This window comes from Pteronotus mesoamericanus, unplaced genomic scaffold (assembly GCF_021234165.1).
Source record: "Pteronotus mesoamericanus isolate MK-2021 breed Mesoamerican mustached bat unplaced genomic scaffold, CSHL_Meso_final contig_56, whole genome shotgun sequence".
In the NCBI taxonomy this organism is placed as follows: Eukaryota; Metazoa; Chordata; class Mammalia; order Chiroptera; family Mormoopidae; genus Pteronotus; species Pteronotus mesoamericanus.
The window spans coordinates 33,371,150-33,395,567 of record NW_026555201.1 but is presented as its reverse complement, the minus strand read 5'-3'; the positions used below and the strand labels follow the sequence as shown (position 1 = coordinate 33,395,567).

General features: G+C 40.0%; 1 protein-coding gene and 1 pseudogene across 1 annotated transcript; one reads left to right on the top strand and one right to left on the bottom strand.

Annotated features, from left to right (window-relative positions):
• Positions 1-301: 301 nt before the first annotated feature.
• GALNT8 (polypeptide N-acetylgalactosaminyltransferase 8) lies at positions 302-24,077 on the top strand. The gene is given in 11 exon segments (XM_054579860.1): positions 302-482; positions 5,471-5,589; positions 5,592-5,656; positions 6,379-6,561; positions 7,051-7,119; positions 7,121-7,157; positions 12,919-13,052; positions 13,597-13,694; positions 14,672-14,859; positions 23,936-23,991; positions 23,993-24,077. Coding segments are annotated over 11 exon segments (1,215 nt in total).
• Positions 3,771-4,304, bottom strand: LOC129075973 (60S ribosomal protein L22-like; annotated as a pseudogene).
• Positions 24,078-24,418: the final 341 nt, after the last annotated feature.

Genomic DNA, 24,418 nt, shown 5'->3' with positions numbered 1-24,418 from the left:
CCTGGCAAGGAAACTAGTTTGGGGGTGGAGGAGAAATAGGCATTCTTCTTGGGGCATGTAGAAAGTTCAAGTGGAAATCTCTCCTGAAGACGAATAAGAAAGAAAAGAAATGGATTTTGCCCCTATGACAAGAGAATTTTAGATAAATAAATATAAAATCTTCTTGCTAGTGTGATGAGAAAGAAAAAGTTTTCCTTTCTAATGAGCTGGGGGAGATGGTGAGGTGATTAATACAATGACATTATGTGTAGTGAAGTGATATATTGGATAGTAATGTTTAAGTAATTTTAAAAATTAAACAATGGTCTCATATAGGTGTATTCAGAAGACATATCCTTCACAGCTTCCATCCCTCAGTGTCGTTCTCATGTTCATGAACGAAGCCTTGTCCATTATACAACAGGCCATTACCAGTATCATCAACCTGACCCCCTCCCAACTGTTGAAGGGGATCATCGTGGAGGGCAATTTGAGTTCAAATGGTGAGCAACTTGACCAAAGAATAGTAGTGAAAATGACCATCTATCAACTGTGCTAGGCTGGAAAGGGGTTTTGGTGTAGAGTTTAGGACACTTCGGGCTCCTCATATATGGAAAAGAAAGGGGTCATTTATGGATCCCTATTTGCACTGGGCACATTAATCTTCACAAAGTCAAGACAGAGGATAATCATCTTAATTGCACAGATGAGGAAATGAAGACAGAAAGAACACATCATGTGCCCATATTGTGAGGCCAGTCAGTAGTGGAGCAGAGCCAGGCCCAGGATTGTGTGATTCCAAAGCCACCTGTGCCCTGTCCATGCACCATGGGAGAGACCTGAAGGAGTAACATGGGGTCCAAAGGAGAATCTTGGACACTAAGATCGGATTCAAATCTTTTCTTAGGAAAAAAACAATCTTCCCAGGTATTTAAGCCCAGAGAGAAGAGGAGCTTTGGATGCTGAGACTCTTTAAAGTGGCAATGTCTTTTGCTGGCAGCATGCCCCTCCCCTGCCTGGTCTAACCCAGCCAAGGAGGACACATGGAAAACTGGAAGATAGTGGGTAAACCGGAGTCCTCACTTTCTGGGGTTTCAGAATCCAAGTTCCTTCTTTATAAGTTCTGTGTCTTTGAGTAACTTAACTTCTCCATGCTCCAGTTTTTTTATTTGCACAACATGGATGTTGATAATAGTAACTATTTCATAGACTGTAATGAGAATTAAATGAGATAACAATGGTAGCTAACATGGTTTGTTCTAAACATTGTACTTAGGTGAACTACTTTTACCATTATAAAAATCCTGTGAGGAAGGAGTCACTTCTTTGCTCAATTCTCAGATGCAAAAACACTAAGGCATAGTCTGGTCAAGGAACTTGTTCGGCATCACGCAGCTGGTAAATGGCAGAATTGAGATTTGACCATAAACTTCAGTGTCTAGAGCCCTAGTTCTAGCCACTGTGTTCATTGAAATAATATGTGGTTTATGAATAACATTTAGTACATAGTAACCACCCAACAAGAGTTAGTCCTTTGTTTTATTAATTTTGGGCATCAAACAAAAGAAATTAGAATTAAGTCACAAAACTAGAGAGTGGGCTAGCAATAAGGAGGACATTTCTAATAGTAAGGGCTGTGGAATGGCAGCCTGTGGGTGGAATAGTTTCTCCTTCTCTGAGCATCTTTAAGTACCAGACAGGTTATTGCAGCTTCAAATTAGGGGTACTTTGACCTGAGGAGAAGAGACAAATGACCTCTTACACCTTCTTTTTTTTTTTTTTTAATTTCCAGCCACTAAAACCACTCCTTTTCATGCTTTAATACCTTCCTCTCTTGTCCTTCTAAAATAACTGCACAAAAAATGAGAAGGTACAATTCTTAAACAAAATTCCACCAAAAACCAAAGAAAAGAAAATGGCTGACTTCATTAATTTCTGGGGGTGGTGATCAATATAAACTTGCAAACCTGGTTTTCAAGCAAGAAATAGGAGCTTAATTAGGAAAGCCTCCGTTCTGGACACCTGAAGAGACTCCACTGTCCAGCTCTCTGAGATGACCTGAGTTCAGTCACCTCACCTCTCTGGGACTCAGCTTCTTCATGGGGCAAATATAGGGGCTAAATTGGAGGACCTCTGAAGGTATCTTTTCCTATGGGAAAAAAAAATCAGTGTATCCATCAGTCCACACTCCATGTGGAGCAGATAAGAAATAATTCAAGACTTTTTCATGTGGAACAATGAAATCAAAAGATACAAGATTACAGACATAGGGTAGACACATAACAAAGCCCTCTATATTTCTACATTGTGCCTCCATTGGATAACATATCCTTCTCACACCGGTTGGGAACTCGTTTATGTTTTCCATAGAGATAGTTTATTTGAATGGGCACAGAAGAGGGAATTGTTAATCATTTTTTGACTGTTGTCACTGGGACAAGAATCAGCATTTCTCTCATTAACCATGGAAGCACTGGGTAGATTAGGCCTACACTGAACATAACTCCAAAATCTATTTTGTATTAAATTGAGAAAAATAATTGGAAGTCTCTACCATGCATGCCACAAGAGAAACTTACTATTCATGTGACTTTGAGGGTAAGTCACTCAGCTACTTTACACTCCCTTTTCCTCATTTGTGACCTGGGGGAAATAATAGCGCCTTCCTGATAGGACCATTCTGGGGATTAAATAATACATGTAATATCCTCAGAACAGGGCTTGCTCCCAATAAATATTAGCTAGCATTATTACTCCTTGTTTATTTCAGTATCATTTATAGAACTGTTGAAATGCTACAACCTGGTATTAGAGATATACCCCCTTCCTATTTTTCCCTAGATGTAAAAAATCTTAATTTGCATGAGGTTGAATATTTTAATCAGCTCTTTTTAGGTCAGCAGAGGTAACCTAAGTTTTTCAGAAATTAATTTAATGTAGACAAATTCCACAATCAACAACTATTGAGTTTCTACCATGTGTCAGGCTTTAGGCATGGAAGAGAATGTCAGTGATTTCAAGAAGTTCCCATTTTAATTGATGATGCAAGGCAATCCTATGAAAAGATACCACAGTGTATGAAAAGTAGTGTGTAAAACTTAGTGAGTTGTCAGTGAGTGTAAGAAAGCCCAGAAGTGGTTGGGATGACCTAGGAAAGTTCCCTGGAGGTGGGGACCTTGGGGTTGGGCTTGAAAATTTGGTAGGATTTGAAAAGGCAAAGAAAATAAAGGAAGACTGGTTGTGGTGGGAAAAGACAGTGAGTGGAGGGAAAAAATGTGAGCAAAGATGCAGAAGCTAGAAGCACCCTGAGTTAACTAGCCTGAAATAAAAGTTTTTTGGGGAAGTGTGGGGGGTGCAGTACCAGCTAGAGAGCAAGATTGAGAAGGGGGCATAGGTTTACTTTAGAAGGGCCATAGAGCATCCTTAATTCTTATTCTGGACTATAAGCATTATTTCTGACAGGGTGATTCAGAATTTACAACTCATAGAATTTTGGAATCAGAAGGATACTGACATGTTATCCAGCCTTCTCTGAGTTTTGGAAACAGATCTCCAAATGGGAAGTGACACAGAATTAGATAGTGAGGGAACTCAAATTACAGCCTAGATATCCAGAGTCTATGGCAAATCCTCCCCTCCCCTCTTCCCTTCCCTTCCCTTCCCTTCCCTTCCCTCTCCTCCCCTTCTCCTCTCCTCTCCTCTCCTCACCTCTCCTCTCCTCTCCTCTCCCCTCCCCTCCCCTCTCCTTTCCTTTTCTCCCCCTACCCCCCCGACTATTTTGGTTTCCACGTTTAAATCAAGAACTCATGTAAAATATTCCAGATAAATGAGTTTTTATCCTCATCTTTTTTCTTTTTTTCATCTTGGTTTATCTGACACTAACATAATTCCTAACTCTTCACTGTTAGCAGCTACACGCAACCAATCACATAAATTGTTCTCAAATATTTTTTTGGAAAAAGGAACCTCAGAAATTAAAGTAATCTTGATCTTGCTCTTTTTAATAGTTGTAAACCCACCACTGAGAGTGCCAGATTTTCTACTCTCTTTAATTCTTTCTTGAAGATATTTTTCAAAATTGGCAGAATTCATGATTCTGTATGCTGCAGGGTAGGAGCAATCAAAGATAAACTCCAGAACCTGCTCCTTTGTTTTCGCCCTGCTTTGCCACAAGCTTTTGCACAGATGCTATGGTGGCAGCAGAGGCAGAAAAAAAATGTGTCAATCCCTTCTGATTTATTTCTAAAAGTGGCAACTGAGTGAATACATGGAGTTTCCACCTTCTGTTTCTTTCTGTAGGAGCACACATTCTTCAGGCTCTCCATTGGCTCTCTTTAACACCTTCAATAATTGAGTCAGTAGCCCTGGAGTGCAACAGGGAAAGTTCTAAAATGGGTAAAATTTTTTGTACCATAGTCATCTCAGTACTGATTCTAGGCCCTGACCACTCCAGGACTCACAAATCTACTCTTCCTCTGAGAAAGAGACCAGAAAGAATCTCATCTCTTAGCCATGAGGGATGGGGGTTGGGGGGAGGAGCTGGAGGGGAATCTTGAAAAACCCAACCAGGCATATACATAATTATTGAGGCAGCATGGCATGGTGGTCAAACATAGCATGGGCCCACACCCAGGTGTGCCACTTACTAGATGTGTGACTTAAACAAGTTTCTTAACCTCTCTGTGAGTCAGTTTTTTCATGTGCAAAGTGGGGATACAGAAGTGCCTTCCTCATAGGGTTCTTTGAGAATTAATTCATATTATCAGGGAGTCCTTTGGTTAGATACTTTAAACACTGCTTAGTGATTTGCATCCAAGTGGTTTTCATGCATATGTGAAATTCAATGGGTAGGCTCAGCCAAAGAACAAATGCATAGACAGGCTTTATAAAGGAGAGGAGAGACGGGGAAGAAAAATAGCTGTAAGTAAGCTGGGAATAGTGAATCTTGCTTCATGATTTTGGGGATAAATTCATTAGCTAGAGGTTGGAAAAGAGATGAATCAGGGCATTTGTCTCAACTGGCCCTTGGGTAGGCAAAGTAAGAATAGCTAACAGATGACAAAATAATTCCACTTGTTTATATATTCTCTAGAAAATCTTGAGTGTTTAACTGCGGAGGAGATATTATAAATTGTCTGCAATATCTGACCATCAGTACTTCTACCTTAGTTAGGTCAGGTCTGTCCTATTCATTCTTGTTAAAATTTCTCTATATACATAGAGCTTGTATAACAATGTCTAGAACATAGTGAGCAGTATTATTATTTTAAGGTAGTTTAACTTTGAGGGAAAGAGATCAGGAATGGTACTATTAAGCCTGAGGATGGAATGGAGAGGAGAGGTAGTTGCAGGGGAAATAGTCAAGACTGTAGAATTGCTCATCCTAAGCTGTAGATAGTTAAACCACTACTATATGTAGAATAGTACAAAATTTCTGTACCAAATTGATTATTGCACTTAGAATTTCTATAGGTGTGCATTTCATTGGCAGGAGAACTAAAAGGAAATTTGGATGAGAATATTAAGCTTTACAACCAGAAGTATCCAGGACTACTGAAAATAGCCCAGCAGACAAGGAGAAAAGGTCTTGCTCAAGTATGAAACACTGACTGTGGAAAGTGGCCACAGCTGGCGTGGTTGCCATCTTGGATGCTTATGTTGAAGTGAACATTGGTTGGTAAGTCTCCAGGAGATTTCTTCCCCTGAAAACGGGGAGAAAGGAGATATTGTACATGCTGAATACAAGATAGGATAGTGTAGAAATAGGGAAAGCCAACACCAGACCTTAAACAAAGGGCAGCTACTAAGATGGGATGCTTTTACTCAAGGACTTTGGTTGGCTAAGGACAGCTATCTAGCACTGGAGAATGGTCTTGGCTGTTGACGCTGATCCCAATCCTGACTCTACCAAATATTCTGTGACTTTGAAGACATCACTTCACCTAACTTGATATTTATGTCCTTATCTAATGAAGAGATTATATTTTGGTAATTCCTAAGATTTTCCCAGCCCTGAAATTACATGATACAAAGACAGCCGTGCTCTTTGGAGAATGTAGAAAATCAGACAGTAAAGAGTTATCATTTTGAAAATATTTTGGAAAGAGATAACATAAATTCAGACAGAATAGTGATGGTCCTGGTTTACAGTGGCTTGTGGGTAGTATTTGGGTACTAATTTCAAATATACTTTTGACATGGGTTAGCTTCTAGCGTCCCCAGCTATCCCAAAAGCTGCAAAGCTCTTCTGGACTCTGGAGAGTTCCTCCCACCACCCAGCACAGCCTAAATGAAGAAGGTGCTCAAGGTCAGGGCAAGCTGCTTGGACCAGCTTTGTCCGCTTGCTTCTGCTGCCTACCCTCATATCCAACCTGGGCTTCTGACACACTCTTCTTCTAGGGGAGAGCCTATCTTGGCTCAGATTTAGGAAGACCACACTGTGATTGTGTTGCCTGTGTTTGACACCTTTGAACTGACTAGGTACGAATTGACGGCTGATTGGTTTAACTGGGAACTTTGGTGCCACTATGATTTACTGCCAAGGGTCTGGATTTATCTGAATTATGTCATTGCACCAGTGCAGTAAGTTTGAGAGGGCTCAGGAACTTGCTTAGCACATGGGAAGTCAGGCATAAATGGTGTGTAATGGAAGTAATGGAAGAAATGTGGGAGAGATTAGGGACAGGGATGACAAAAAAAAAAAAAAGTAAAAAAGGCTGATCTTAGGTAAGATATCATAGACACATAAGACTATTTTAGGGCTTTCAAGCAAACCAAAGCAAAGTTATGTTTTAGAAAACATTTGGTCCATTTTGAGCATTTATTAAGCTATGAAGTAGGGATATCAAGATGAAAAAGATGTACTTTTAGTAAAATTTGAGAAAGTTTATGACAACAGAAGGTGAGGAAAGGTTATACACACTTAGTCCAGCTGGAGGGTTTAGGGAAATCCTACAGGATCAGGGGATTGGGTCAAGTTTCAAAGCACAAATCATCACTGGCTTCTTGCCCTCACCTCTATCCTAACCCACCCATTACGGAGAGGTTAGTAACTTTCTTTGTGCTCCACAGGAGTCTTTCCATCCTGGACATCTTGGCTGCCAACAGGCTCTTCCTGGGAAAGATCAGATCTGTGGATGGTAATCTATGGAAGAGAGAATGTGGAACTTAGCCTGAGGGTGGGTACATTTCCACTCTTTTTATGAGACAAAGCAGAGAGAAATAAAGGAGAGTGATAAGATCACTGGAATCCTGGAAGAAGGCTGAATGTCATTGGCTCAAGAGGTGGACAAATCCTCATGTTTCTAGGTCACCAGACAGAGGCAATGGGATTGGGGAGTGTTCTTGGGTGTAGGTCTATGTAATCTGGGACACATGAGTGGAAAGGGGTAGAACTGAGGCTCAGCAGATGGTGTCCCTATTTCCCTTGAGGAATCCAGACATTTTTCAAGCGTCTCTTAGAATAAAACAACTTGGTGGCAGACAGCTCTCTACAAGACCAATGAAAAACTGGGCAGAGGAACCAGGGGATTCAGATGTGTGGGTAGCCAAAATTGTTCCTGAATGGACAGCTAGAGCAACTGACATAATGTCATAAGTTCATGCTGAGATGTGGTCTAGTCTAGGACAAACAGCCAGTGATGGGTTCTACAGCAACAGAGTTCTCAAACCACTTCTAGTTCTGGCCAGCCTTTGGTGCACTGGCTTCTCACTTCAGATGCCTCTTCTCTGCCCTTGACAGCTTCTCATGCTTTCTCAGGTCAAATGTACATCCTGAATTATTGTGTTTTATAAGGGAGTTCAGGGTACAAACTAAAATGATTGGAGAAATGCCAAGAGCAAGTTTGTATTATATCAGTGTATCAGTTAGCTATTGCTACAAAAATGCTGGGTAACCAAGCACCCCAAACTCAGTGACCTTAAAAAAACAAAAAAGAAACCAACAAAAACCAGAGGGAGTGAAGGAGATGGGTAGCAGGGAAGGGAAGGGGAAGAGTCAAATCAAGGAACACGTATGAAGGATACATGGACGGAGCCAAGGTGGGGAGGGATTGAGGGAGGGAGGTGGGGGTGGGAGGGGCAGGGGAAAGTGGTGGTGGATAAATGGAGACAAATGTATCTGGACAATAAAAATTAAAAAAAATATATTATTTACCCTTCAAAAAAAAAACACCACCACACTAATTTATTTTCAGAGATCTGCAGGTCCAGCTGGAGTTTGATGGGGGTGGTTCTTAAGGCCTCATTTTGGAACTAGTGTGTTATTTTTTTCTGCCCTATCCAATTTGTCAAAGTGCATCTTACAGCCAAGCCCAAAGTCAGTGGGTGGGGAATGTCTTCTACCTACAGTGAAGCCATGAAGAATTAGGACCAATAATTTCAACCCATCATGATCAGTTTGAAATAGGTTTTATGTAAAATATATTCCTTCAATAGTATTGTTTTGTGTCTTCTGAATAATCTACAGTCCTTATTTAAAAAGACCCTGACTCTTGGGTTTGTGACTATTTTCATTAGTTTACCCCTCTTTCATTTTCCAGACTAAGGTTGAACTTTTTAAAAAATTCTCACCCAAGGATATGTTTATTGACTTTAGAGAAAAAGCAAAGTTGGGGAGGGGGAGAGGAAGAGAGAGAGGAAGAGAGTCATTGATGGTTGCCTTTTCTACATGTCCTGACTGGGGATTGAAACCAAAACCTAACTATGTGCCCTGACAGGAGATCAAACCTGCAACATTTGGTGTATGGGAAAATACTCCAATCAACTCAGCCATCTAGCCAGGGTCTAAGGCTGAACTTTTAAAAGAGGGTACGTAAGAATAGTGAAAATTACACAGGTATTAGACTCCAAATATTAAGTCCAAATCCTATCTTTCACTAGAAAGTTTGTGTTATCCTGGACAACAAGCTCTCTAGGCTATACCTGCTGCATCAAGAACATAACATGAGGCCCTGGTCAGGTAGGTCACTTGATTAGAGCGTCATCCTGATACACCAAGCTTGTGGCTTTGATTCCCAGTCAGGGCACATACAAGAAACAACCAATGAATGCATAAATAAGTGGAACAACAAGCTGATGTTTTTCTTTCTATTTCTCCATCTAAAATTAATTAAAAAAAAACACAACAAACCTAACATGATGAATGACACATGGCTTCTGCTCAATGAAGAGTTAATAATGATGTCAAGATGGTGTTGTAAAAAATGCTGGACCTAGGTTTTAACCCTGGCTCTGCTAACTCTCTGTGGACTGAACTTCTATAAAATGGCTGGCCCCCTTCCCAGCTCCAAAATTCTGTGCCTGAGACCAGGTGACCTTTGGTCCATTATGGTTTCTGGAGGAACAAGACAATTTTCTGTCTAAAGCTTATTCTGGCCTATGCCCATCAGTTTCATGACCACATATTGTATCCACTTGGGACACAAACAGGGCCCCACATATATATGTTATCAAATTAAGTTTTAGTCTGGGTTGTCCATTAAGCCACAACCATTCTTTGGCAGAAAGAACTATTTTTTTTGCCTTGTGGTCTGGATCACCTTTCCTATTTTTGAAATGAAGAGAAGTGTCCTTGTTTTAACTGCCTCATGGGAGCAATCATGCAGTTAAAATTAAATAAATAATTTTACATGATTTTATTAAGATATGAATTAGAATTCTTGTTTGACTTCTGGAACAGATTAAAAAAATAACAGGTTTAAACAAAGTAGAAATTAATTTCTCTCTTTCATAACTGTTTGAGCATCAGTACTTCAGGACTGAGATGGCGGCTCCAGGGTGACAGGGACCAAGACTCTCCCATTTTGTGGTTCTGCTATACTCAACATCACATCTGTGTTCTAATTAGCAGGAAGAGAAAAAGGGGGAAAAGAGAGAGTATGCCTGTTTTTAAAGGGCTCTCCATGCAAGTTGTGAATATTGTATTTCATTGGCCACTACTGCTCATACGGCCCCATCTATATGCAAAAGAGCCTGGGAAATGTAGATTTTAGCTAGTTGGTTATGCACCCAATTATTCCTTTTATGACTATAGCTATATGAGGGGATAGGTATTGGGAGTACTGCTAGTCCCTAGCACAAAGAAATGTAAACACAAAAGTAATTATTTTATGTATGGTACTTAGCAGAGTCATGATGATGAGTTACACTGGGGCTGGGGCATTCCTGCTTATCAGAGTTTCCTGTGAATTTGGCTGGAACTCTGATTCCTGACCTAGGACCCAGAGCCCTTCTTCTTGTTTCTGAGCTCTTTGTGCTTTCTTCTGCTCTCCTTTTCTGCATCTTGACTGCCTTTCCCTGTTTCCATTTCCCTGTCCCACATGTCAAACTCTGCCATTCCAGTTCCCAGAGAAGTCTTCTTTCTTTTAATATTTTGTGATTTTTTTAATACAAAGTTTGCTGGAAAAGTAGGGAGTGTCAGGGAAGTGTCATTCTTTTGCTGTTCTTGGATAAAATAGTTTACCCACATTCAGATTCCTGCGTTTACGTGTGTGGTCATTTGCCTTTCAAAACCTTTAAGCATTTGTTAGGATCTGTCTTTCCCCAACAACAGATCTTGGAGAACATCAGAACTGCATGGAGTGTTTTATTCTGACATCTAGAGGCCACAGTAGTGATGTTGTGCATGGATGGGTATAAATGGAGATGGAGCAATGGGTCTGATGGGCAAGAACAGAAAACCAACATTTGTCAAGTGCTGTGTGAATTCTTAGTGGTGTGCTAAAGCTTAACATGTGGACTGGACTGCCAGAATGTCAAATCCAGCCTGTCATTCACTCACTAGAAAACATGGACAAATTACTTAAGTGCAGATAATAATAATACCTACATGGTGAGGGTTAAATTAATGAAAAATACTAATTTGTGAAGGTACTTAATTTGTGGCACAAATTAAGCCATTGCTATCATAAACAGAAGATTCATGTCTGTATGTGTGTGTCAAGGGTGGGGGAGGGAGCTCTTTTCAAGTGGGAATAAATTGAGAGAATAAAATCTGAAAAGTGTTGGTCAAGGATAACAGTAATATTACTTCATAAATATCAATTTTGACTTTTATCTTTTCACTTTAATTTAAGGTTTCTTGTGTCAATAGTTAATTTTTCTCTTAAATTCCTGTGGTTTGGAAAACTCCTTGAACTGGAAAGATTGAGGTTGGATTTTTAAATGTTTGGCTACAGAAAAATCTGTAGAACAAATTACCTGTAGCTTCCACATGATTCTAGGAACTAATGAGGGGAAATGGAAGAAGAGGTGCTTTGAGTTCATAATCATAGATGCTGCTGTTCCCTGAGCATATGTTATGTCAGTCATTTAATCCACCTGACAACCCACATGGTGTCTGTGATTGTCGATGAAGAGTGCTTCGCTCCAAGTCATCAGGTGTGCAGTGACAGGTTTGAACACAGGCCAGCCTGACTTCAAAGCTTGGCTTTTTTTCAAGAGTCAAGGGAAGGGAATCTGTGGCTTCAGAAGCTGAGGAAGGGATGAAAGAGCTGAAGATCAGATAAGGGGACGGGGTCCTCAGGTGGTTAAGTGAACCAGCAGGACTTAAGTTGCTCACCTCTGTTTCAGGGGCTCTACAAGCATGAGTGCAATAGGTTGCTAACTGCTGCCAAATAAGCTAATTATCTCCCCAAAATTATACTCAGACAACTATGAAGAGAAGACACTAGAGGCTTGAATCAATCTCATAGCATTAGATAGTTTTACCATCTACCAGGACCTAAACCACATATTTAAGTGAAATATTGGACTGTGTAGTCTGACAAGTATGTTTGTTCCCGTCAGGATGACAAGAAAAAAATATTTATAGTTATATCATAAGTCATGGTATCTTTTAGTCAAGAAATACCTGTATTAGTTGTCTATTGCCAGTAGTAATAGTATTACCACAAAATTAGTGACTTAAAGCAAGACATGTTTATTATCTCACAGTTAAAGTGGCTCAGGAGTCCATTCCTGGCTGGGCTGCATCCTCTGAAAGGTTGCAGACAAGGCTTTGGCCAGGGCTGGGTTCTCATGCAGTCGGGACCCCTCAGTGTAGACCTTCACAGCTGAGATATCCTTCCTGATTCTTAATCAACACTTGTGGGTGTGGGACCAGCCTGTTCTGTATCTACATCCCTCTCGCTAGTCTTGGTGTGGCTCCTTTCTGTTCTGCTAGTCTTCAGGTGGTTCTCAAGGGTTGTTGTTCTATAATTTAGTTGTTTCTTTAATGTGGTAATAGGAGGAGGTGAGCACAGAGTTTACCTTGGGTAGGTTTTATTTTTATTATTCTAAATTTACAGATGAAGAAACTGAAGCACAAAGAGTTGAAACAAACTTGTTTAAGGTAATAGGGTATTAAGTGATAGAGTTAAGATTCATCCATCATCAAGTCACTGTCTTAGCAGGACATAAACATGGTAGTCAGGATGTGGGAAGGTGGGAATAAGGACTGTAATCCTGTTGGATGCATGTGAATGAAGATGACCTTCTTGGCTAAGGCCATACTATTGTCCCTGCCACCTGAGGCCAGTGGGATTTGCTCTCTTCTGTTTCTGAGCTGTGGATCTGGCCTCGTTCTTTTACTTTTATTCTCCACAGATATCACTTTTAGAAATGTCCTTTAACTTCCAAATCATGCTACCAAAATATTCCTTTTGAAAGCCTTTTCTGGCAGTCATGAGTAGTATTTTGTATCTTATTGATGTAAATGTTATCTCTAACAGAAGCAGCCTGTATCAGCTTGCTAATGATGAGAAGTAAACCCAAGGGATCCAATTACACAGGCCTTGCAAGTGTCTTTGAAACCAAAAGGGATTCCTAAGGTTCAAGCTTTTTTCACTTTCCCTGGAAAATTGTAAATTATCTAGGTTACTTTACAGGCCATCAGAAAAATACCCAGTTTCCTCAGGCATCATCAATACCCTTTAGAAACACTCCATGTTTTATTTACAGAACTCTGGAATCGATTATGGACACACATCTTCCAGAATGGCACTCCGGGAGAAACTGAAATGTAAACCTTTTGACTGGTATCTGAAAAATGTTTATCCAGCCCTGAATCTAATCCACAACTCTGTGGACTACAGAAAAGTAAGTATTATGGAATTACATTTCAGATTTTAAATATTTCACTATAACAGACAATGAAACCTGAATCACAAGACTACCCAAAACAGGGTTTCCAAAACCCTTCCTGCCCAAGATTCCTTTTTTATCCCCAGCTCCTTCCTTGGCTTTTTGCCCTTGGACTCTGTCAGTTTCCTTTTGTCTCTTGCTCCCTGGTTCCCCTCTCTTTTTCCTTTGCATACTGCAGCGCATGCTCTGACCCTCCCAGTTTCTCAGCCAAGCAGGATCTTTGGCCTTGCCCACCTGAATGCAGGCATGATAGACCCTTCTCTATATGTGCTGGCATGGTCGAAGGGGTTGGGTGTTCCCAGGGAGTGGGCATCACATCAGTGCCTTACTTTAGCATTTGCCTAGTGCTTAGAAAATTGCTGCCAGGATACCAAAGTGCTGGTCCCTTTTGCTGGTCATTTCTGGCACCCTTGGAGTACCAGAGAAAATGCAGGGCCTGGGGAGTTTTGAGGGCCCTCTTTCTCTGATTCTTTCCAACAGTGTTGTCATGTCTTTTCAAATGAAAAACCCATTGGATGAACATATATGCCTGGATCAGGGACCTATTCCAGGCAATACACTTGTCATGTATTACTGTAATGAATACAGCCCACAGGTATCTTCCACAATCTCTTTTTCCCAGATAGGATGAGTCTGTTGAGGCTCAGCCTATAGCAACCTTTGCCAGATTTGAACTCAGTGTTAGATGATGGGGAGGCAGGAGCTAAGCATCCTGGGTAACGAGTCGTGGTGGAACCCAAACCTGTACTTGTAACTAAGCACTTCCAAGTTCATTCAAAAAGTCATGGCAAGACAGTTCTATTTCAGGTACAGGTAGGCTATGTAGAAAGGCTCTGATCTGTTGCATTCATTCTCTATGGTAATATTTTCATTGGCAATAACCTTCAATCTCCTTTTTCCCCCTCTTCACACTGCCTCCCTGCACCCTCTCACTGTTCCTTGTGTGCCTGGAAGGTGGGCAGGTGAACAGAGGGCTAGAGAAGAGAGAGGCAAAATGGAAGTCCCTCCAGGGGAGAGAAGAGATCTGGCACTAAGTGAAAGGTGTAGCCAAGGGATTTCTTTTCCTTTAGACTACTCACATCTGTCGTGTTACTTTGCATGTTGCCCTCACAGGAACCTTTTGAGGGATGCAGGATAGATAGCATTTCCATTGGACAAATGGAAAAAAAAAATGGGACACAAAACAACCTTCTTGTTCAAACTCACTGAACAAGGTAGGGTCAGATTGAGAATTTGAAAGGTTTCATGACAACAAGCTCATAGCTGAGGCTTACAATGACAGCTTATACAGTTCATTTGTGGGTTTTGGGTTTTTTTTTTCAAAGATAAGCTCCCTCATCCATACAAACCATGATTCTGTTGGGTGCCCTGCATGGGAGGAAGCTGGCTAGTGCTCCCTCCCTCATGCCTGGCCTTCTTCCTAAAATCAACTGGGGGTGGGGGAAAAGAAGCAAAGGGTGGCTCCCATGGTGACAGAGTGTCTAGAGGACTCATGAGCATTCTCTATGTCCACTACACAGCCAAGAACGTCCCCACTGACTGTCCATGGCAGACCCTTTTGCTCTCTTTTAAAATGTCTACTACTGCCTAACTGGAGAGATGTACGTGGGACAACTGATTGCAGAGGCAGGTATTGATGATCACTGTCTGACAGACCCTGGCAGTGGGGAGAAGCCCACTTTACAGCCATGTTCCAAGGCAGTCAAAAATAGACTGCACATATTTGGGATTTTAAACTGATCACATACTTTTAAAAGGGTAGATATATTCAAGTATAACCTGAGAGGTTCAGATGTGATTTGATAGTGTTTTAGAAAGATTAATTGTGTTGACTTGTATAGGGAAAACATTAGAAACAGAGAACTGGGTATGAAACACTGAGTCTGTTGACTTAAGTTGGAGATGGCTTAAGGAAAAGAAATATGGAATCTGTTATAGCTTAATCGTTAAGAATTTGGTTTAGAATCGTAGTTTAGCCACATTTAGCAGTTTTATTACCTTCTCTGAGACAATATGCTCATCAAAAAATGGAGATGATAATAGCAACTTTATGGGTTGTGAAGATTAAATGAGATAATGTGTGTAAAGCATTTTAGCATATACAAAAAGCATATTTAATATATATTAGCCATTGTGATCAGTTTTATCTTTGATGATAATCAGAGAGTCTGGAGCACTAGGCTGAAATTTGTCACGGACTATATAAAAGTCTTTTTTAAAAATAATTTATTTATTGAGAGAAAAAGGAAGAAGAGAGAGAAACATTGATGTGAGGTAGATACATCAATACATTGCCCCTCACAGGCCCAACACTGGGGACTTGGCCCACAACCCAGGCATGAGCCCTGAGTGGGAATCAAACTGGTTACCTTTCAGTTTTCAGGCCAACACTCAATCCACTGAGCGACACTAGCCAGGGCTAAAAGTCTTGACTTTAACTTCAGTATCAGTTGACCAAGAACAAGGTGAGGTAATCTGGCAGAATTTACGTGACAATGACATGAACATTGTTTATGTGTCTATGTGTGAATTTACTGTGTGATAGGGCTGCATTAAGCCACACTGGCAGGAATGTGATATTCTAATGGAGGGAGGCAAGGCTTCATCTATGAACATACCTACCTCTGAGCGTGTTGGTAGTATATAAAGTTCAAAAGCCACAAATAAAAAGACATGGACAATCTAACTCAGTAATTCCTAATTTAAAGCTAATAACATTTTTGAGAATCTGCTGCAAGCTATGGACTATCTCCAGAAAAACATTTATGTGGACATATATGCACAATTTTGCTTACAACTTCAGAGGATTTTTGAATTGTAGATTAAGTCTCTTTGAAATAGACAACATCAGTGAGAAGGAGAAGGAGGGTAAGTCCTGTCTTCCTGCTCTAAGCTCCAACTGTATGGAAATACATGTAATTCTGTGAAAGATCATGCTTCTTCTTATCTTTTGGAAGCATTGTTCCCTCTTCTCCAACCTCTTCGTTGGGCCAAATGCAAAGTGTTCCTCTGGATTCTCCTTGTATTATCAAGTTCCATCTTGTTTCATTATCTGTTCTAATTGCTTCCTCACTTGCTTCTTACCATCACTAAGATGTAGGTTGGAGGACAGGGCCTGGTTTTGTTTGTTGTTTTCTCTCTAGCATTTAACGCAGTGCCTGAAACATTACAGGCATTCAAGAAATGGTTGCAGAACAAATAAAAGATTGTCAGACCTGGAGGTATTGGTTAGAGGAGAGGTGAATCTAGAGAAAAGGCGATGCTGGGTTCATGAGAAAAAGAAAGTAGACTTGTTCAGTGTCCACAAGAGGGCAGAACTAAGACCTGTTGTTGGAAATCAAGGAGTTTGATTTAACATAACAGGCAGGGGGAGGACTTTCTAACAGTCTAATGGCTTAAGCTATCTTAAAAAAGAGCATCTGGCAGGCCTAGTGTAGATAATGTGAGTTTCTGACATCCTTAGTGGTATCTTTTGAGTGCAGAAAATACAAATAGAGGTTTACTTTTGTTTAAAAAACTAATATTAAATTTATTGAACTTATAAATTAAAGAACTCTAGTTTTCCTTTAAGCTTTTATGTTCTGCTTACAAATCTTGCTTTATCCATAAACCTATCAAGTTTTAACAATCACTTTTTAAGTATCAAATCCATATGGCTCTTGTTGTTTTTCATGTTTTATTATATTATCTATTCTAGTACTGTGTTGAATAAGAGTGGTGAGAGTAAATATACTTGCCTTGTGCCCAAATGCAGGGAGAAAGCATTGAGTCTTTCACCATTAAGTATAACATTAGCTGTATATTCTTTTGTAGATGCTCCTTATCAATTGAAGTAATTTCCCTATGTTTCTAACCTTTTAAGAATTTGTTTTTCAAATATGAATTAGATTTTGTCAAATGCTTTTTCTGTGTCAATTGATATGATTATGTTTTTTCTTCTTTAGCTTAGTGATATGATGGATTACACTAATTTTCAAATATTGAACCAGTTTTATATATCAGGAATAAATCATAATTAGTCATGGTATATACTTTTTACATACTTTGCTGGATTTGCTTTGTTGGTATTTTGTTGAAGATTATTGTGTCTAAGTTTATTAGAGATAATGGCTTTCAGCCATTTTTTTTTTTTTTTTTTTTTGGTACTGCATGGTTTTAGTATTGGCCTTATAGAGTGAGATGGGTATTGTTCTTTCTTCCTATTGATAAAATTTATCCTTTTGACAAAAATTATAGAATAGATCAATTTCTGTAAGAGATGTTTTCTGTAAAAGTTTGTCTTAAATTGGTGTACAACAAGGTACTAAAATTCTAGCCAATATAATCCTTCTTTAAAATGCTTAATATACTTATTCGGTGAAACCTTATGGACCTGGAGAATTCTTTTTCAGGAGTTTTTAAATCATGAATTGAATAATTTTTTTAATGGTACAGGGCTATTCAGATTATTTTGCTTTTTTTCCCATTATTTATGATGATCGAGTTTTTGTTGTTTAAGGTTTTTGAGGAATGATCCCCTTTCTTCAAATTTTTTAGCATAAAGTTATTTGTAGTGTTCTCTTTATTTTTTATTTTTATCATTAAGGTATAATTGACATATTACGTTATGTATTTCAGGTGTACAACACAATATACATCATTTGTGTGTCTCTTACAAAATGATTACCACACACAATATGTTTAGTTAGCATCCATCATCACACATAGTTGCAATTTTTTTTCTTATGCTAACTTTTAAGATCTACTCTCTTAACACTTTAAAGAGGATTTTGCAATTTAATAAATTTCCTTAAACATTATAGGCTATATTTATAAATTTAATACATTCCATTTTTTCTTTTTTTAAATGATTTAAATGATTCTATTTATTTACTTATTTTTAGAGAGGGGTGGGAGGGAGAAAGGGAAGGAGAGAAACATCAATGTGTGGTTACCTCTCATGTGCCCCCTACTGGGGACCTAGTCTGCAACCCAGGCATGTGCCCTGATTGGGAATCGAACCTCAACCCTTTGGTTCGCAGGCCGGCATTCAATCCACTGAGCCACACCTGCCAGAGCTAAACTTTTTTTCTTAAGAAATTCAATAACCTGACTTCAAAATTCTTAAGTCCCCTTAAATGTTCAAAAATGTTTTCAATCTAGTAAAATTTCAGCATACAATCACAGATTTAAATATTCAATTACACATTTTTTAAGTTGGTAGCACAAGATTAATCTGTAAGACAATTTTTTCTTAAGCATAGCATGTGCTTAAGTATAGTAATATACACAGAATCTTAAACAAATACTGTGTATTCAATTTTCTTAACACTTATACTTTATTCTAAATCTCCTGGGAAATGAAGACATTACATATGCTAAAGAAACAATTAGGACATCCCAAACATTTTGAGGCTTGCCTTTTCAAGAGAATTTTGGAAGATCACTTTCTCAGGGGGCTGAAGTTGTGGATAGAATACAGATTGTGCCTGGGTAAGACCTGGAGCTACCTGACATTCAGGGGGAGTCTGCCCAACCGCTCTGAAGTCCAGGCTGCATCGCTTTCTATAGTCACCAGGCCAAGAACTCCAAAAGTTAAAGAAGGAGGCAATCATGCAAGTGTTTGCTGATTTTGAGTCAGTTTTAAGTCAATTCACTCTATCTAAGCCTTTCATAACCATCTTATCTCAGTTCTTTCATATGTGAACATGATATCTGATTTAATGTTAGGATCCTTTTGTGCTCTATTTGTAGACAAAAATTATACATTCATTCTATTAAAAAGTTACCAAAGATATTTTCCAGAATTGAGAAGCAGGTAGACTAGATAATTCCTTTGTTTTCTTCCAAATTCATGATTAACACTTTGAGTCAACCAGAGAAAATTATGACCTTCAAAAACCACAAGATAGATAATGGTAGTGACTAAGAAGAGACCCAATGCAAAGAGATGAAGCATACTTTAGGTATCTAGATTTCAAGATGAGAACCAGAGTTGAGAGTAGATACATCTGAATATAGGGAGAGCGTGGGTGAAAGTCATCACTTGGAAGTCTTCCAAATGGTGTGACAGCTCAGGACACATAAAGAATCTCTGGGAGAGGTAGTGAGAAGGAGGAGACCACTTGTAGTCATCAGAATTCAAGAAGAGAAGGAGACCTCTGGAGTTACTCTTCCAAGTCACTGGTCGGAATAGTTCCAGAAAGCAATTTAACTCTCTATAGGAAAAACCATGATACCAATAAGAACCACAAAACTAATTATGTCCTTTGTAAAGGCACTAATTATCTTTTAAGACAACATCTTAATTTAGGCAATAATGTAGAATGTAGGTCAAGATTCATTAGAACTTCTGGCCAAAATGGAGATGTAGGTAGATATGGTTTGCTTCCTTGCACAACCAAAAGAAGGACAACAACTAATTTAAAAACAAACAAAAATACCCAGAACTGCCAGGAAATCAAACTCTAAGGAAGTCTGACAACCAGGGAGCTAAAGAAGAAACATTCATTGAGACTGGTAGGGGGGGCAGAGACAGGCAGCCAAAGTGGAGAGAACTCACGGCAAGGTGGTGGCTGGCAGACCAGGCAGTCCCACATTCGCATGCAGATAAACCAGGAAGAAGAACTGGGGAGCAAGACAGACCATGCAATGCAGTGCTCCAGCACAGGGAACTAAAGTCTCAAAACCTCTTGCTGTAAAAACCTGTGGACGTTGCAGCAGCTGGAGCAACTCCCAGTCTCACAGGAGAGTCTGTTTGCAGGAACCACAGGGTCCTAGAATATAGACAAATCCACCCATCTGGGAATCAGCACCAGAAGGACTCAATTCTCTTGGCAGTAGTGGGAGAAGTGACTGACAGTGGGGTGAGAGACAAGCAAAAAGCATTGCTCCCTCTCCAACCCTTCCCCCACATACAGTGCCACAATACAGCAAAGTGAGTTGCCCTGCCCTGGCAAATACAAAGGGCCCTGCCCCTTACAATGTAACAGGTGTGCTGAGACAAAGAAATATGGCCAAATGAAAGAACAGATCAAAATTCCAGAAAAAGGACTAAGCAATGAGGAGATAGCCAACATATCAGATGCAGAGTTCAAAACATTGGTAATCAGGATGCTCACAGAAATGATTGAGTACAGATGCAAAATAAAGGAAGAAGTGAAGGCTATACAAAGTGAAATAAAGGGAAATATACTGGGAACTAACAGTGAAAGGAAGGGAAGTGGGACTCAAACAAATGATTCGGAGCAGAAGGAAGAAATAAACATTCAACCAGAACAGAATAAAGATACAAGAATTCAAAAAAATGAAGAGAGGATTAGGAACCTCTGGGACAACTTTAAATGTTCCAGCATCCAAATCACAGTGGTGCAGAAGGCGAAGAAAAAGATCAAGAAATTGATAACTTATTTGAACAAATAATGAAGGAAAACTTCCCCAATCTGGTAAAGGAAATAGACATGCAAGTCCAGAAAACTCAGAGTCTCAAAGAAGTTGCACCCAAAGATGAACATACCAAAACACATCATAACTAAATTACCCAAGATTAAAGATAAGGAGAGAATCCTAAAAGCAGCAAGAGAAAAGGAGAGAGTTACATACAAAGGAGTGCTCATAGACTATCAGCTGGTTTCTCAAAAGAAGTCTCATAGGCAAGAAGGGGTTGGAAAGAAGTATTCAAAGTCATGAAAGGCAAGAGAAGTTCAAGTTAAAGGAGTTCGTCATCACCAAGCCCTTATTATAGGAAATGTTAAAGAGACTTACCTAAGAAAAAGATCAAAACTATGAAAAGTTAAATGACAACAAATTTACAATTATCAACAACTGAACCTAAAAAACAAAAACAGAAACAAACTAAGCAAACAACTAGAACAGGAACAGAATCAGAAATGGAGATCACATGGAGGATTATCAGTGGGGGTGGGGAGATTGGGGGAAAGTTACAGGGAATAAGAAGTATAACTGGTAGGTACAACATAGAGAGGGGGAGTTTAAGAATAGTATAGGAAATGGAGAAGCCAAAGAACTTACATATATGACCTATGGACATGAACTAAGGGGGAGAATGCTGGAGGGAGAGGGTACAGGGCAGAGGGGGATAAAGGGGAGGAAAAAATGGGACAACTGTAATAGCATAGTAAATAAAATATACTTAAAATTCATATAGAAAATATCAATATTTGTCAGAGCAAAATATTAGGAAAAATTAAATGTCCAACAGCAGGGGGGATTTTTAAAAAATCCTTAACCAAAGATATGCTTTTATTGATTTTAGAGAAAGAGAAAGTGGGGGAGAGAGGAACATTGATGTGAGAGAGAAAAACATCAATCAGTGGTCTCCCATATGTGCCCCAACCAGGGATGCTGGTGATCAGACAAGCAACCTAGGTATGTGCCCTGACTGTTATCAAACCTGCCACCTTTCAGTGCATGAGATGATGCGCCACGATGCTCCAACCAACTGAGCCACATGGCCAGGGTAGTGTTTTTGTTCATCCCTCAAACTGAATATTAGATATCCATTCAAACTATTCTCAAAAAGTATATTTTCAAAAAATTAATTAAATTGGAATATGCACATGATGTAGTGTTAAATTTAAAGAACAGATATAAAAACTATACTCAATATTATCCCACGATGAATGCTTTTAATTTTAAAGTTATATTTTCTAAGTTAAAAAAAGCACATACTTCTTTTGTAAAAGTGAAAAAAATATTTTTTTAAACTGGAAGGCAACAACACTCCAGTGAAAAACCAAAGTAAAAACATACAAGATCCAGAATGTAAGAAATACTGCCAAAGCACATTTTACTTGTAAGTGACAATAGAAAAAAGACCATTGACTCCATCAGAAAGGGTAAAATAAATTACAATAGCCAAGATTTATTGAGTACATATTATATACCAGACACTGGGTTAAACATGATCTAATTTAGTCTTTAGTGTTATAAGAGAAGTATTATCATTAGTTCTACTTTACCTATGAAGTAACTAAAGTATAGAGAAGTCAAATAATGTTCCCAAGGTCACACGGCATAGTCAATGTTTAAAATTCAAAGAGAATCTTATCGACTATTTGTTATTGCCTGGCTGTTTAGGAAGTATTATTCTGAAAGGGAGAAAAACACTGGATGTTTGTTTGAAAAAGAAGGTAGAGTTAATGATGTTTTTCCCCTCTTTCCAATATTGGGGCATTTGGATATATTTAAAGTCAGTAGAAAAGGAAGCTGCCAAAAAGGACAAATAAAATAAGCATGTTAGACAGGAAGAGTGTTTTTCTTTATATATGTTAAGGATAGCTGGGCTTAGAGCACAGGGGGCTGCTGGCAGTAGAGACAGAGGCAGGGCAGCTCCTTTCAAAAGACCATCCAGCAGCAGCATCTGGAGGATTGCTCGTGACATTTTGGCAAGGGGCTAGTTTGACTGGAAGCAAATCTGACAAAGTGAAAAATAAAGGCATTTAGTGAAAGAGAGCATCAAGGGATAAAGAGTGATAAGGAAGTCTGGACGAGCAACCCTAAGGAACAAGCCAAGTGCTGAGGCCAGGCTGCTGTAGGCACATGGGTGGGATAGACCCACTCTGTGGTTGGCCATTTCCAGGAGTCCTGCGTGGTCTGCAAGTGGAATTCAAGAACCAAGAGAGCCACCCTCACCAGTGAGGCTGCATGGGTGCACCCTGTGAGGTGGGGGAGCTGGGGGCAGAGGGAGTCCGGTGTGGCCAGGGCCAGGTGACTCTGGGGGGCGCAGTTTGTGATTAGAAGAGAAGAGAAGTTGGGAGGTAATGGTTAGGGACGGAGCAGAGATTTGGACCTAGAACTGGTGCCCTTCCTGCTGTTAATACTTGGTGGTTGGTAACCTGAGGTAGAAAAGAGAGATCAGGGTTTCTCGCTAGACAAATGGAGGCTGTTGCGTCTGAGGATAATAGCACAGGGAAAACGAAGTCACCCCCACATTAAGGCAGATTATGTTCTATTCCTGCCAAAAGGTGGAAAGAGGAGTAGGGAGTGGGAGGTTTGGGAGAAGAGAATAGGACCAGGACAAAGGCGAGCTCATCAATTGTTGAGCCTTGAAGATAATGAAGGAAGAGCTCGGGGGAGGGTGGGGTGGAATTGGCTCTTGGGAACAAGGAGAAGGATGACCCCTCCCGCTTCCCTCACGAGAATGGTGAGAGGCTTCTGCCTCAATATGCTCTATAAATATTAACCCTACACCCATTTTACAGATAAGGAAATTGCGACTTAGACAGGTTAGGCAACTTGCCAAAGGATTCTGTGTTTGTACATGATGGAGCAGGGATTTAACCCAGACATTCTAGCTCTAGAGCTCTCAAATGTTCCCAGGAGTAAATCCTGGTGAAGCTCCCACACAGGAGAGGTAGGAACTGCCTCCCACAGAGTGGTAGAGAAAATAGTCTGAGATTCACAAATGTAGCTCTTGCTCCAGTCCAACTATGAAGCCTTGCTGATGAGTGTGGGAGAATACCAGTGGATAAAGAAGGAAGGAGAATCCCAGTGGGTTTCGTGGGCTCAAGGGTGAAGATGTGAAAAAGAAGAAAAAGTTGAGAAGGGCTAAGTCTCTCCAAAGTCATCATGTCTTGTCAGTCACATTGACCTGATGCTTCAGTCTCAGGAGAGGCAGATGATAACATCAGAACCCAGTACTGCAGGGGTTACTCCCAGATCGGTGGTTAGTTTACCACACAGCTAGCAGAACAAGCACTGGGTGACCTAACTACACTGTGCTCCCTTTGTCCTCTGGATGACTGGCAGAGGATTGAGGGACCCCTCCAGCAGGGGAGATGAGACACTGCTACGGCATTTCAAGACCCTGATTCTGTCTTCTCTTCTCACCCAGGGAAGAGCCCTCATAAACAGAACTACCAAACACTGTCTGGAAATAAAGAAGGACACCAGGTTTTTACATGCCTGTGCCCCAGACCTATACCACGCAAGTGTGGACAATTCAGCATACTGTCCAAAACTGGGGGTCCAGCTAACATCTTCTCCGGTCCTGGTTGGGGGAGGAGTAAGGAGATTACAATGCTTCATTCCCAGCTTCCCTTTGAAGATCATGATGTATATATCAATGCCATTCTTGGAAACTCCTTGGAACAGCCACGATCATCTGGCTGCCTGGCCAATGCTGTTTAGTCTTCATCCCTGACAACTACTATCACATGCTTCCTCCCAGCTCATTTGCTCAGAGACTCTCCACTGCCTTGGGGCTGCCACATTGAAGAGGCCGGGTCATCATCTTCTGGGGACAGCGAGACAACTATTCAGGCCACCGATTCTTTGAAGGTGTGTTGCTGCTCCTACTCTCTCTTTCTAGGTTGTC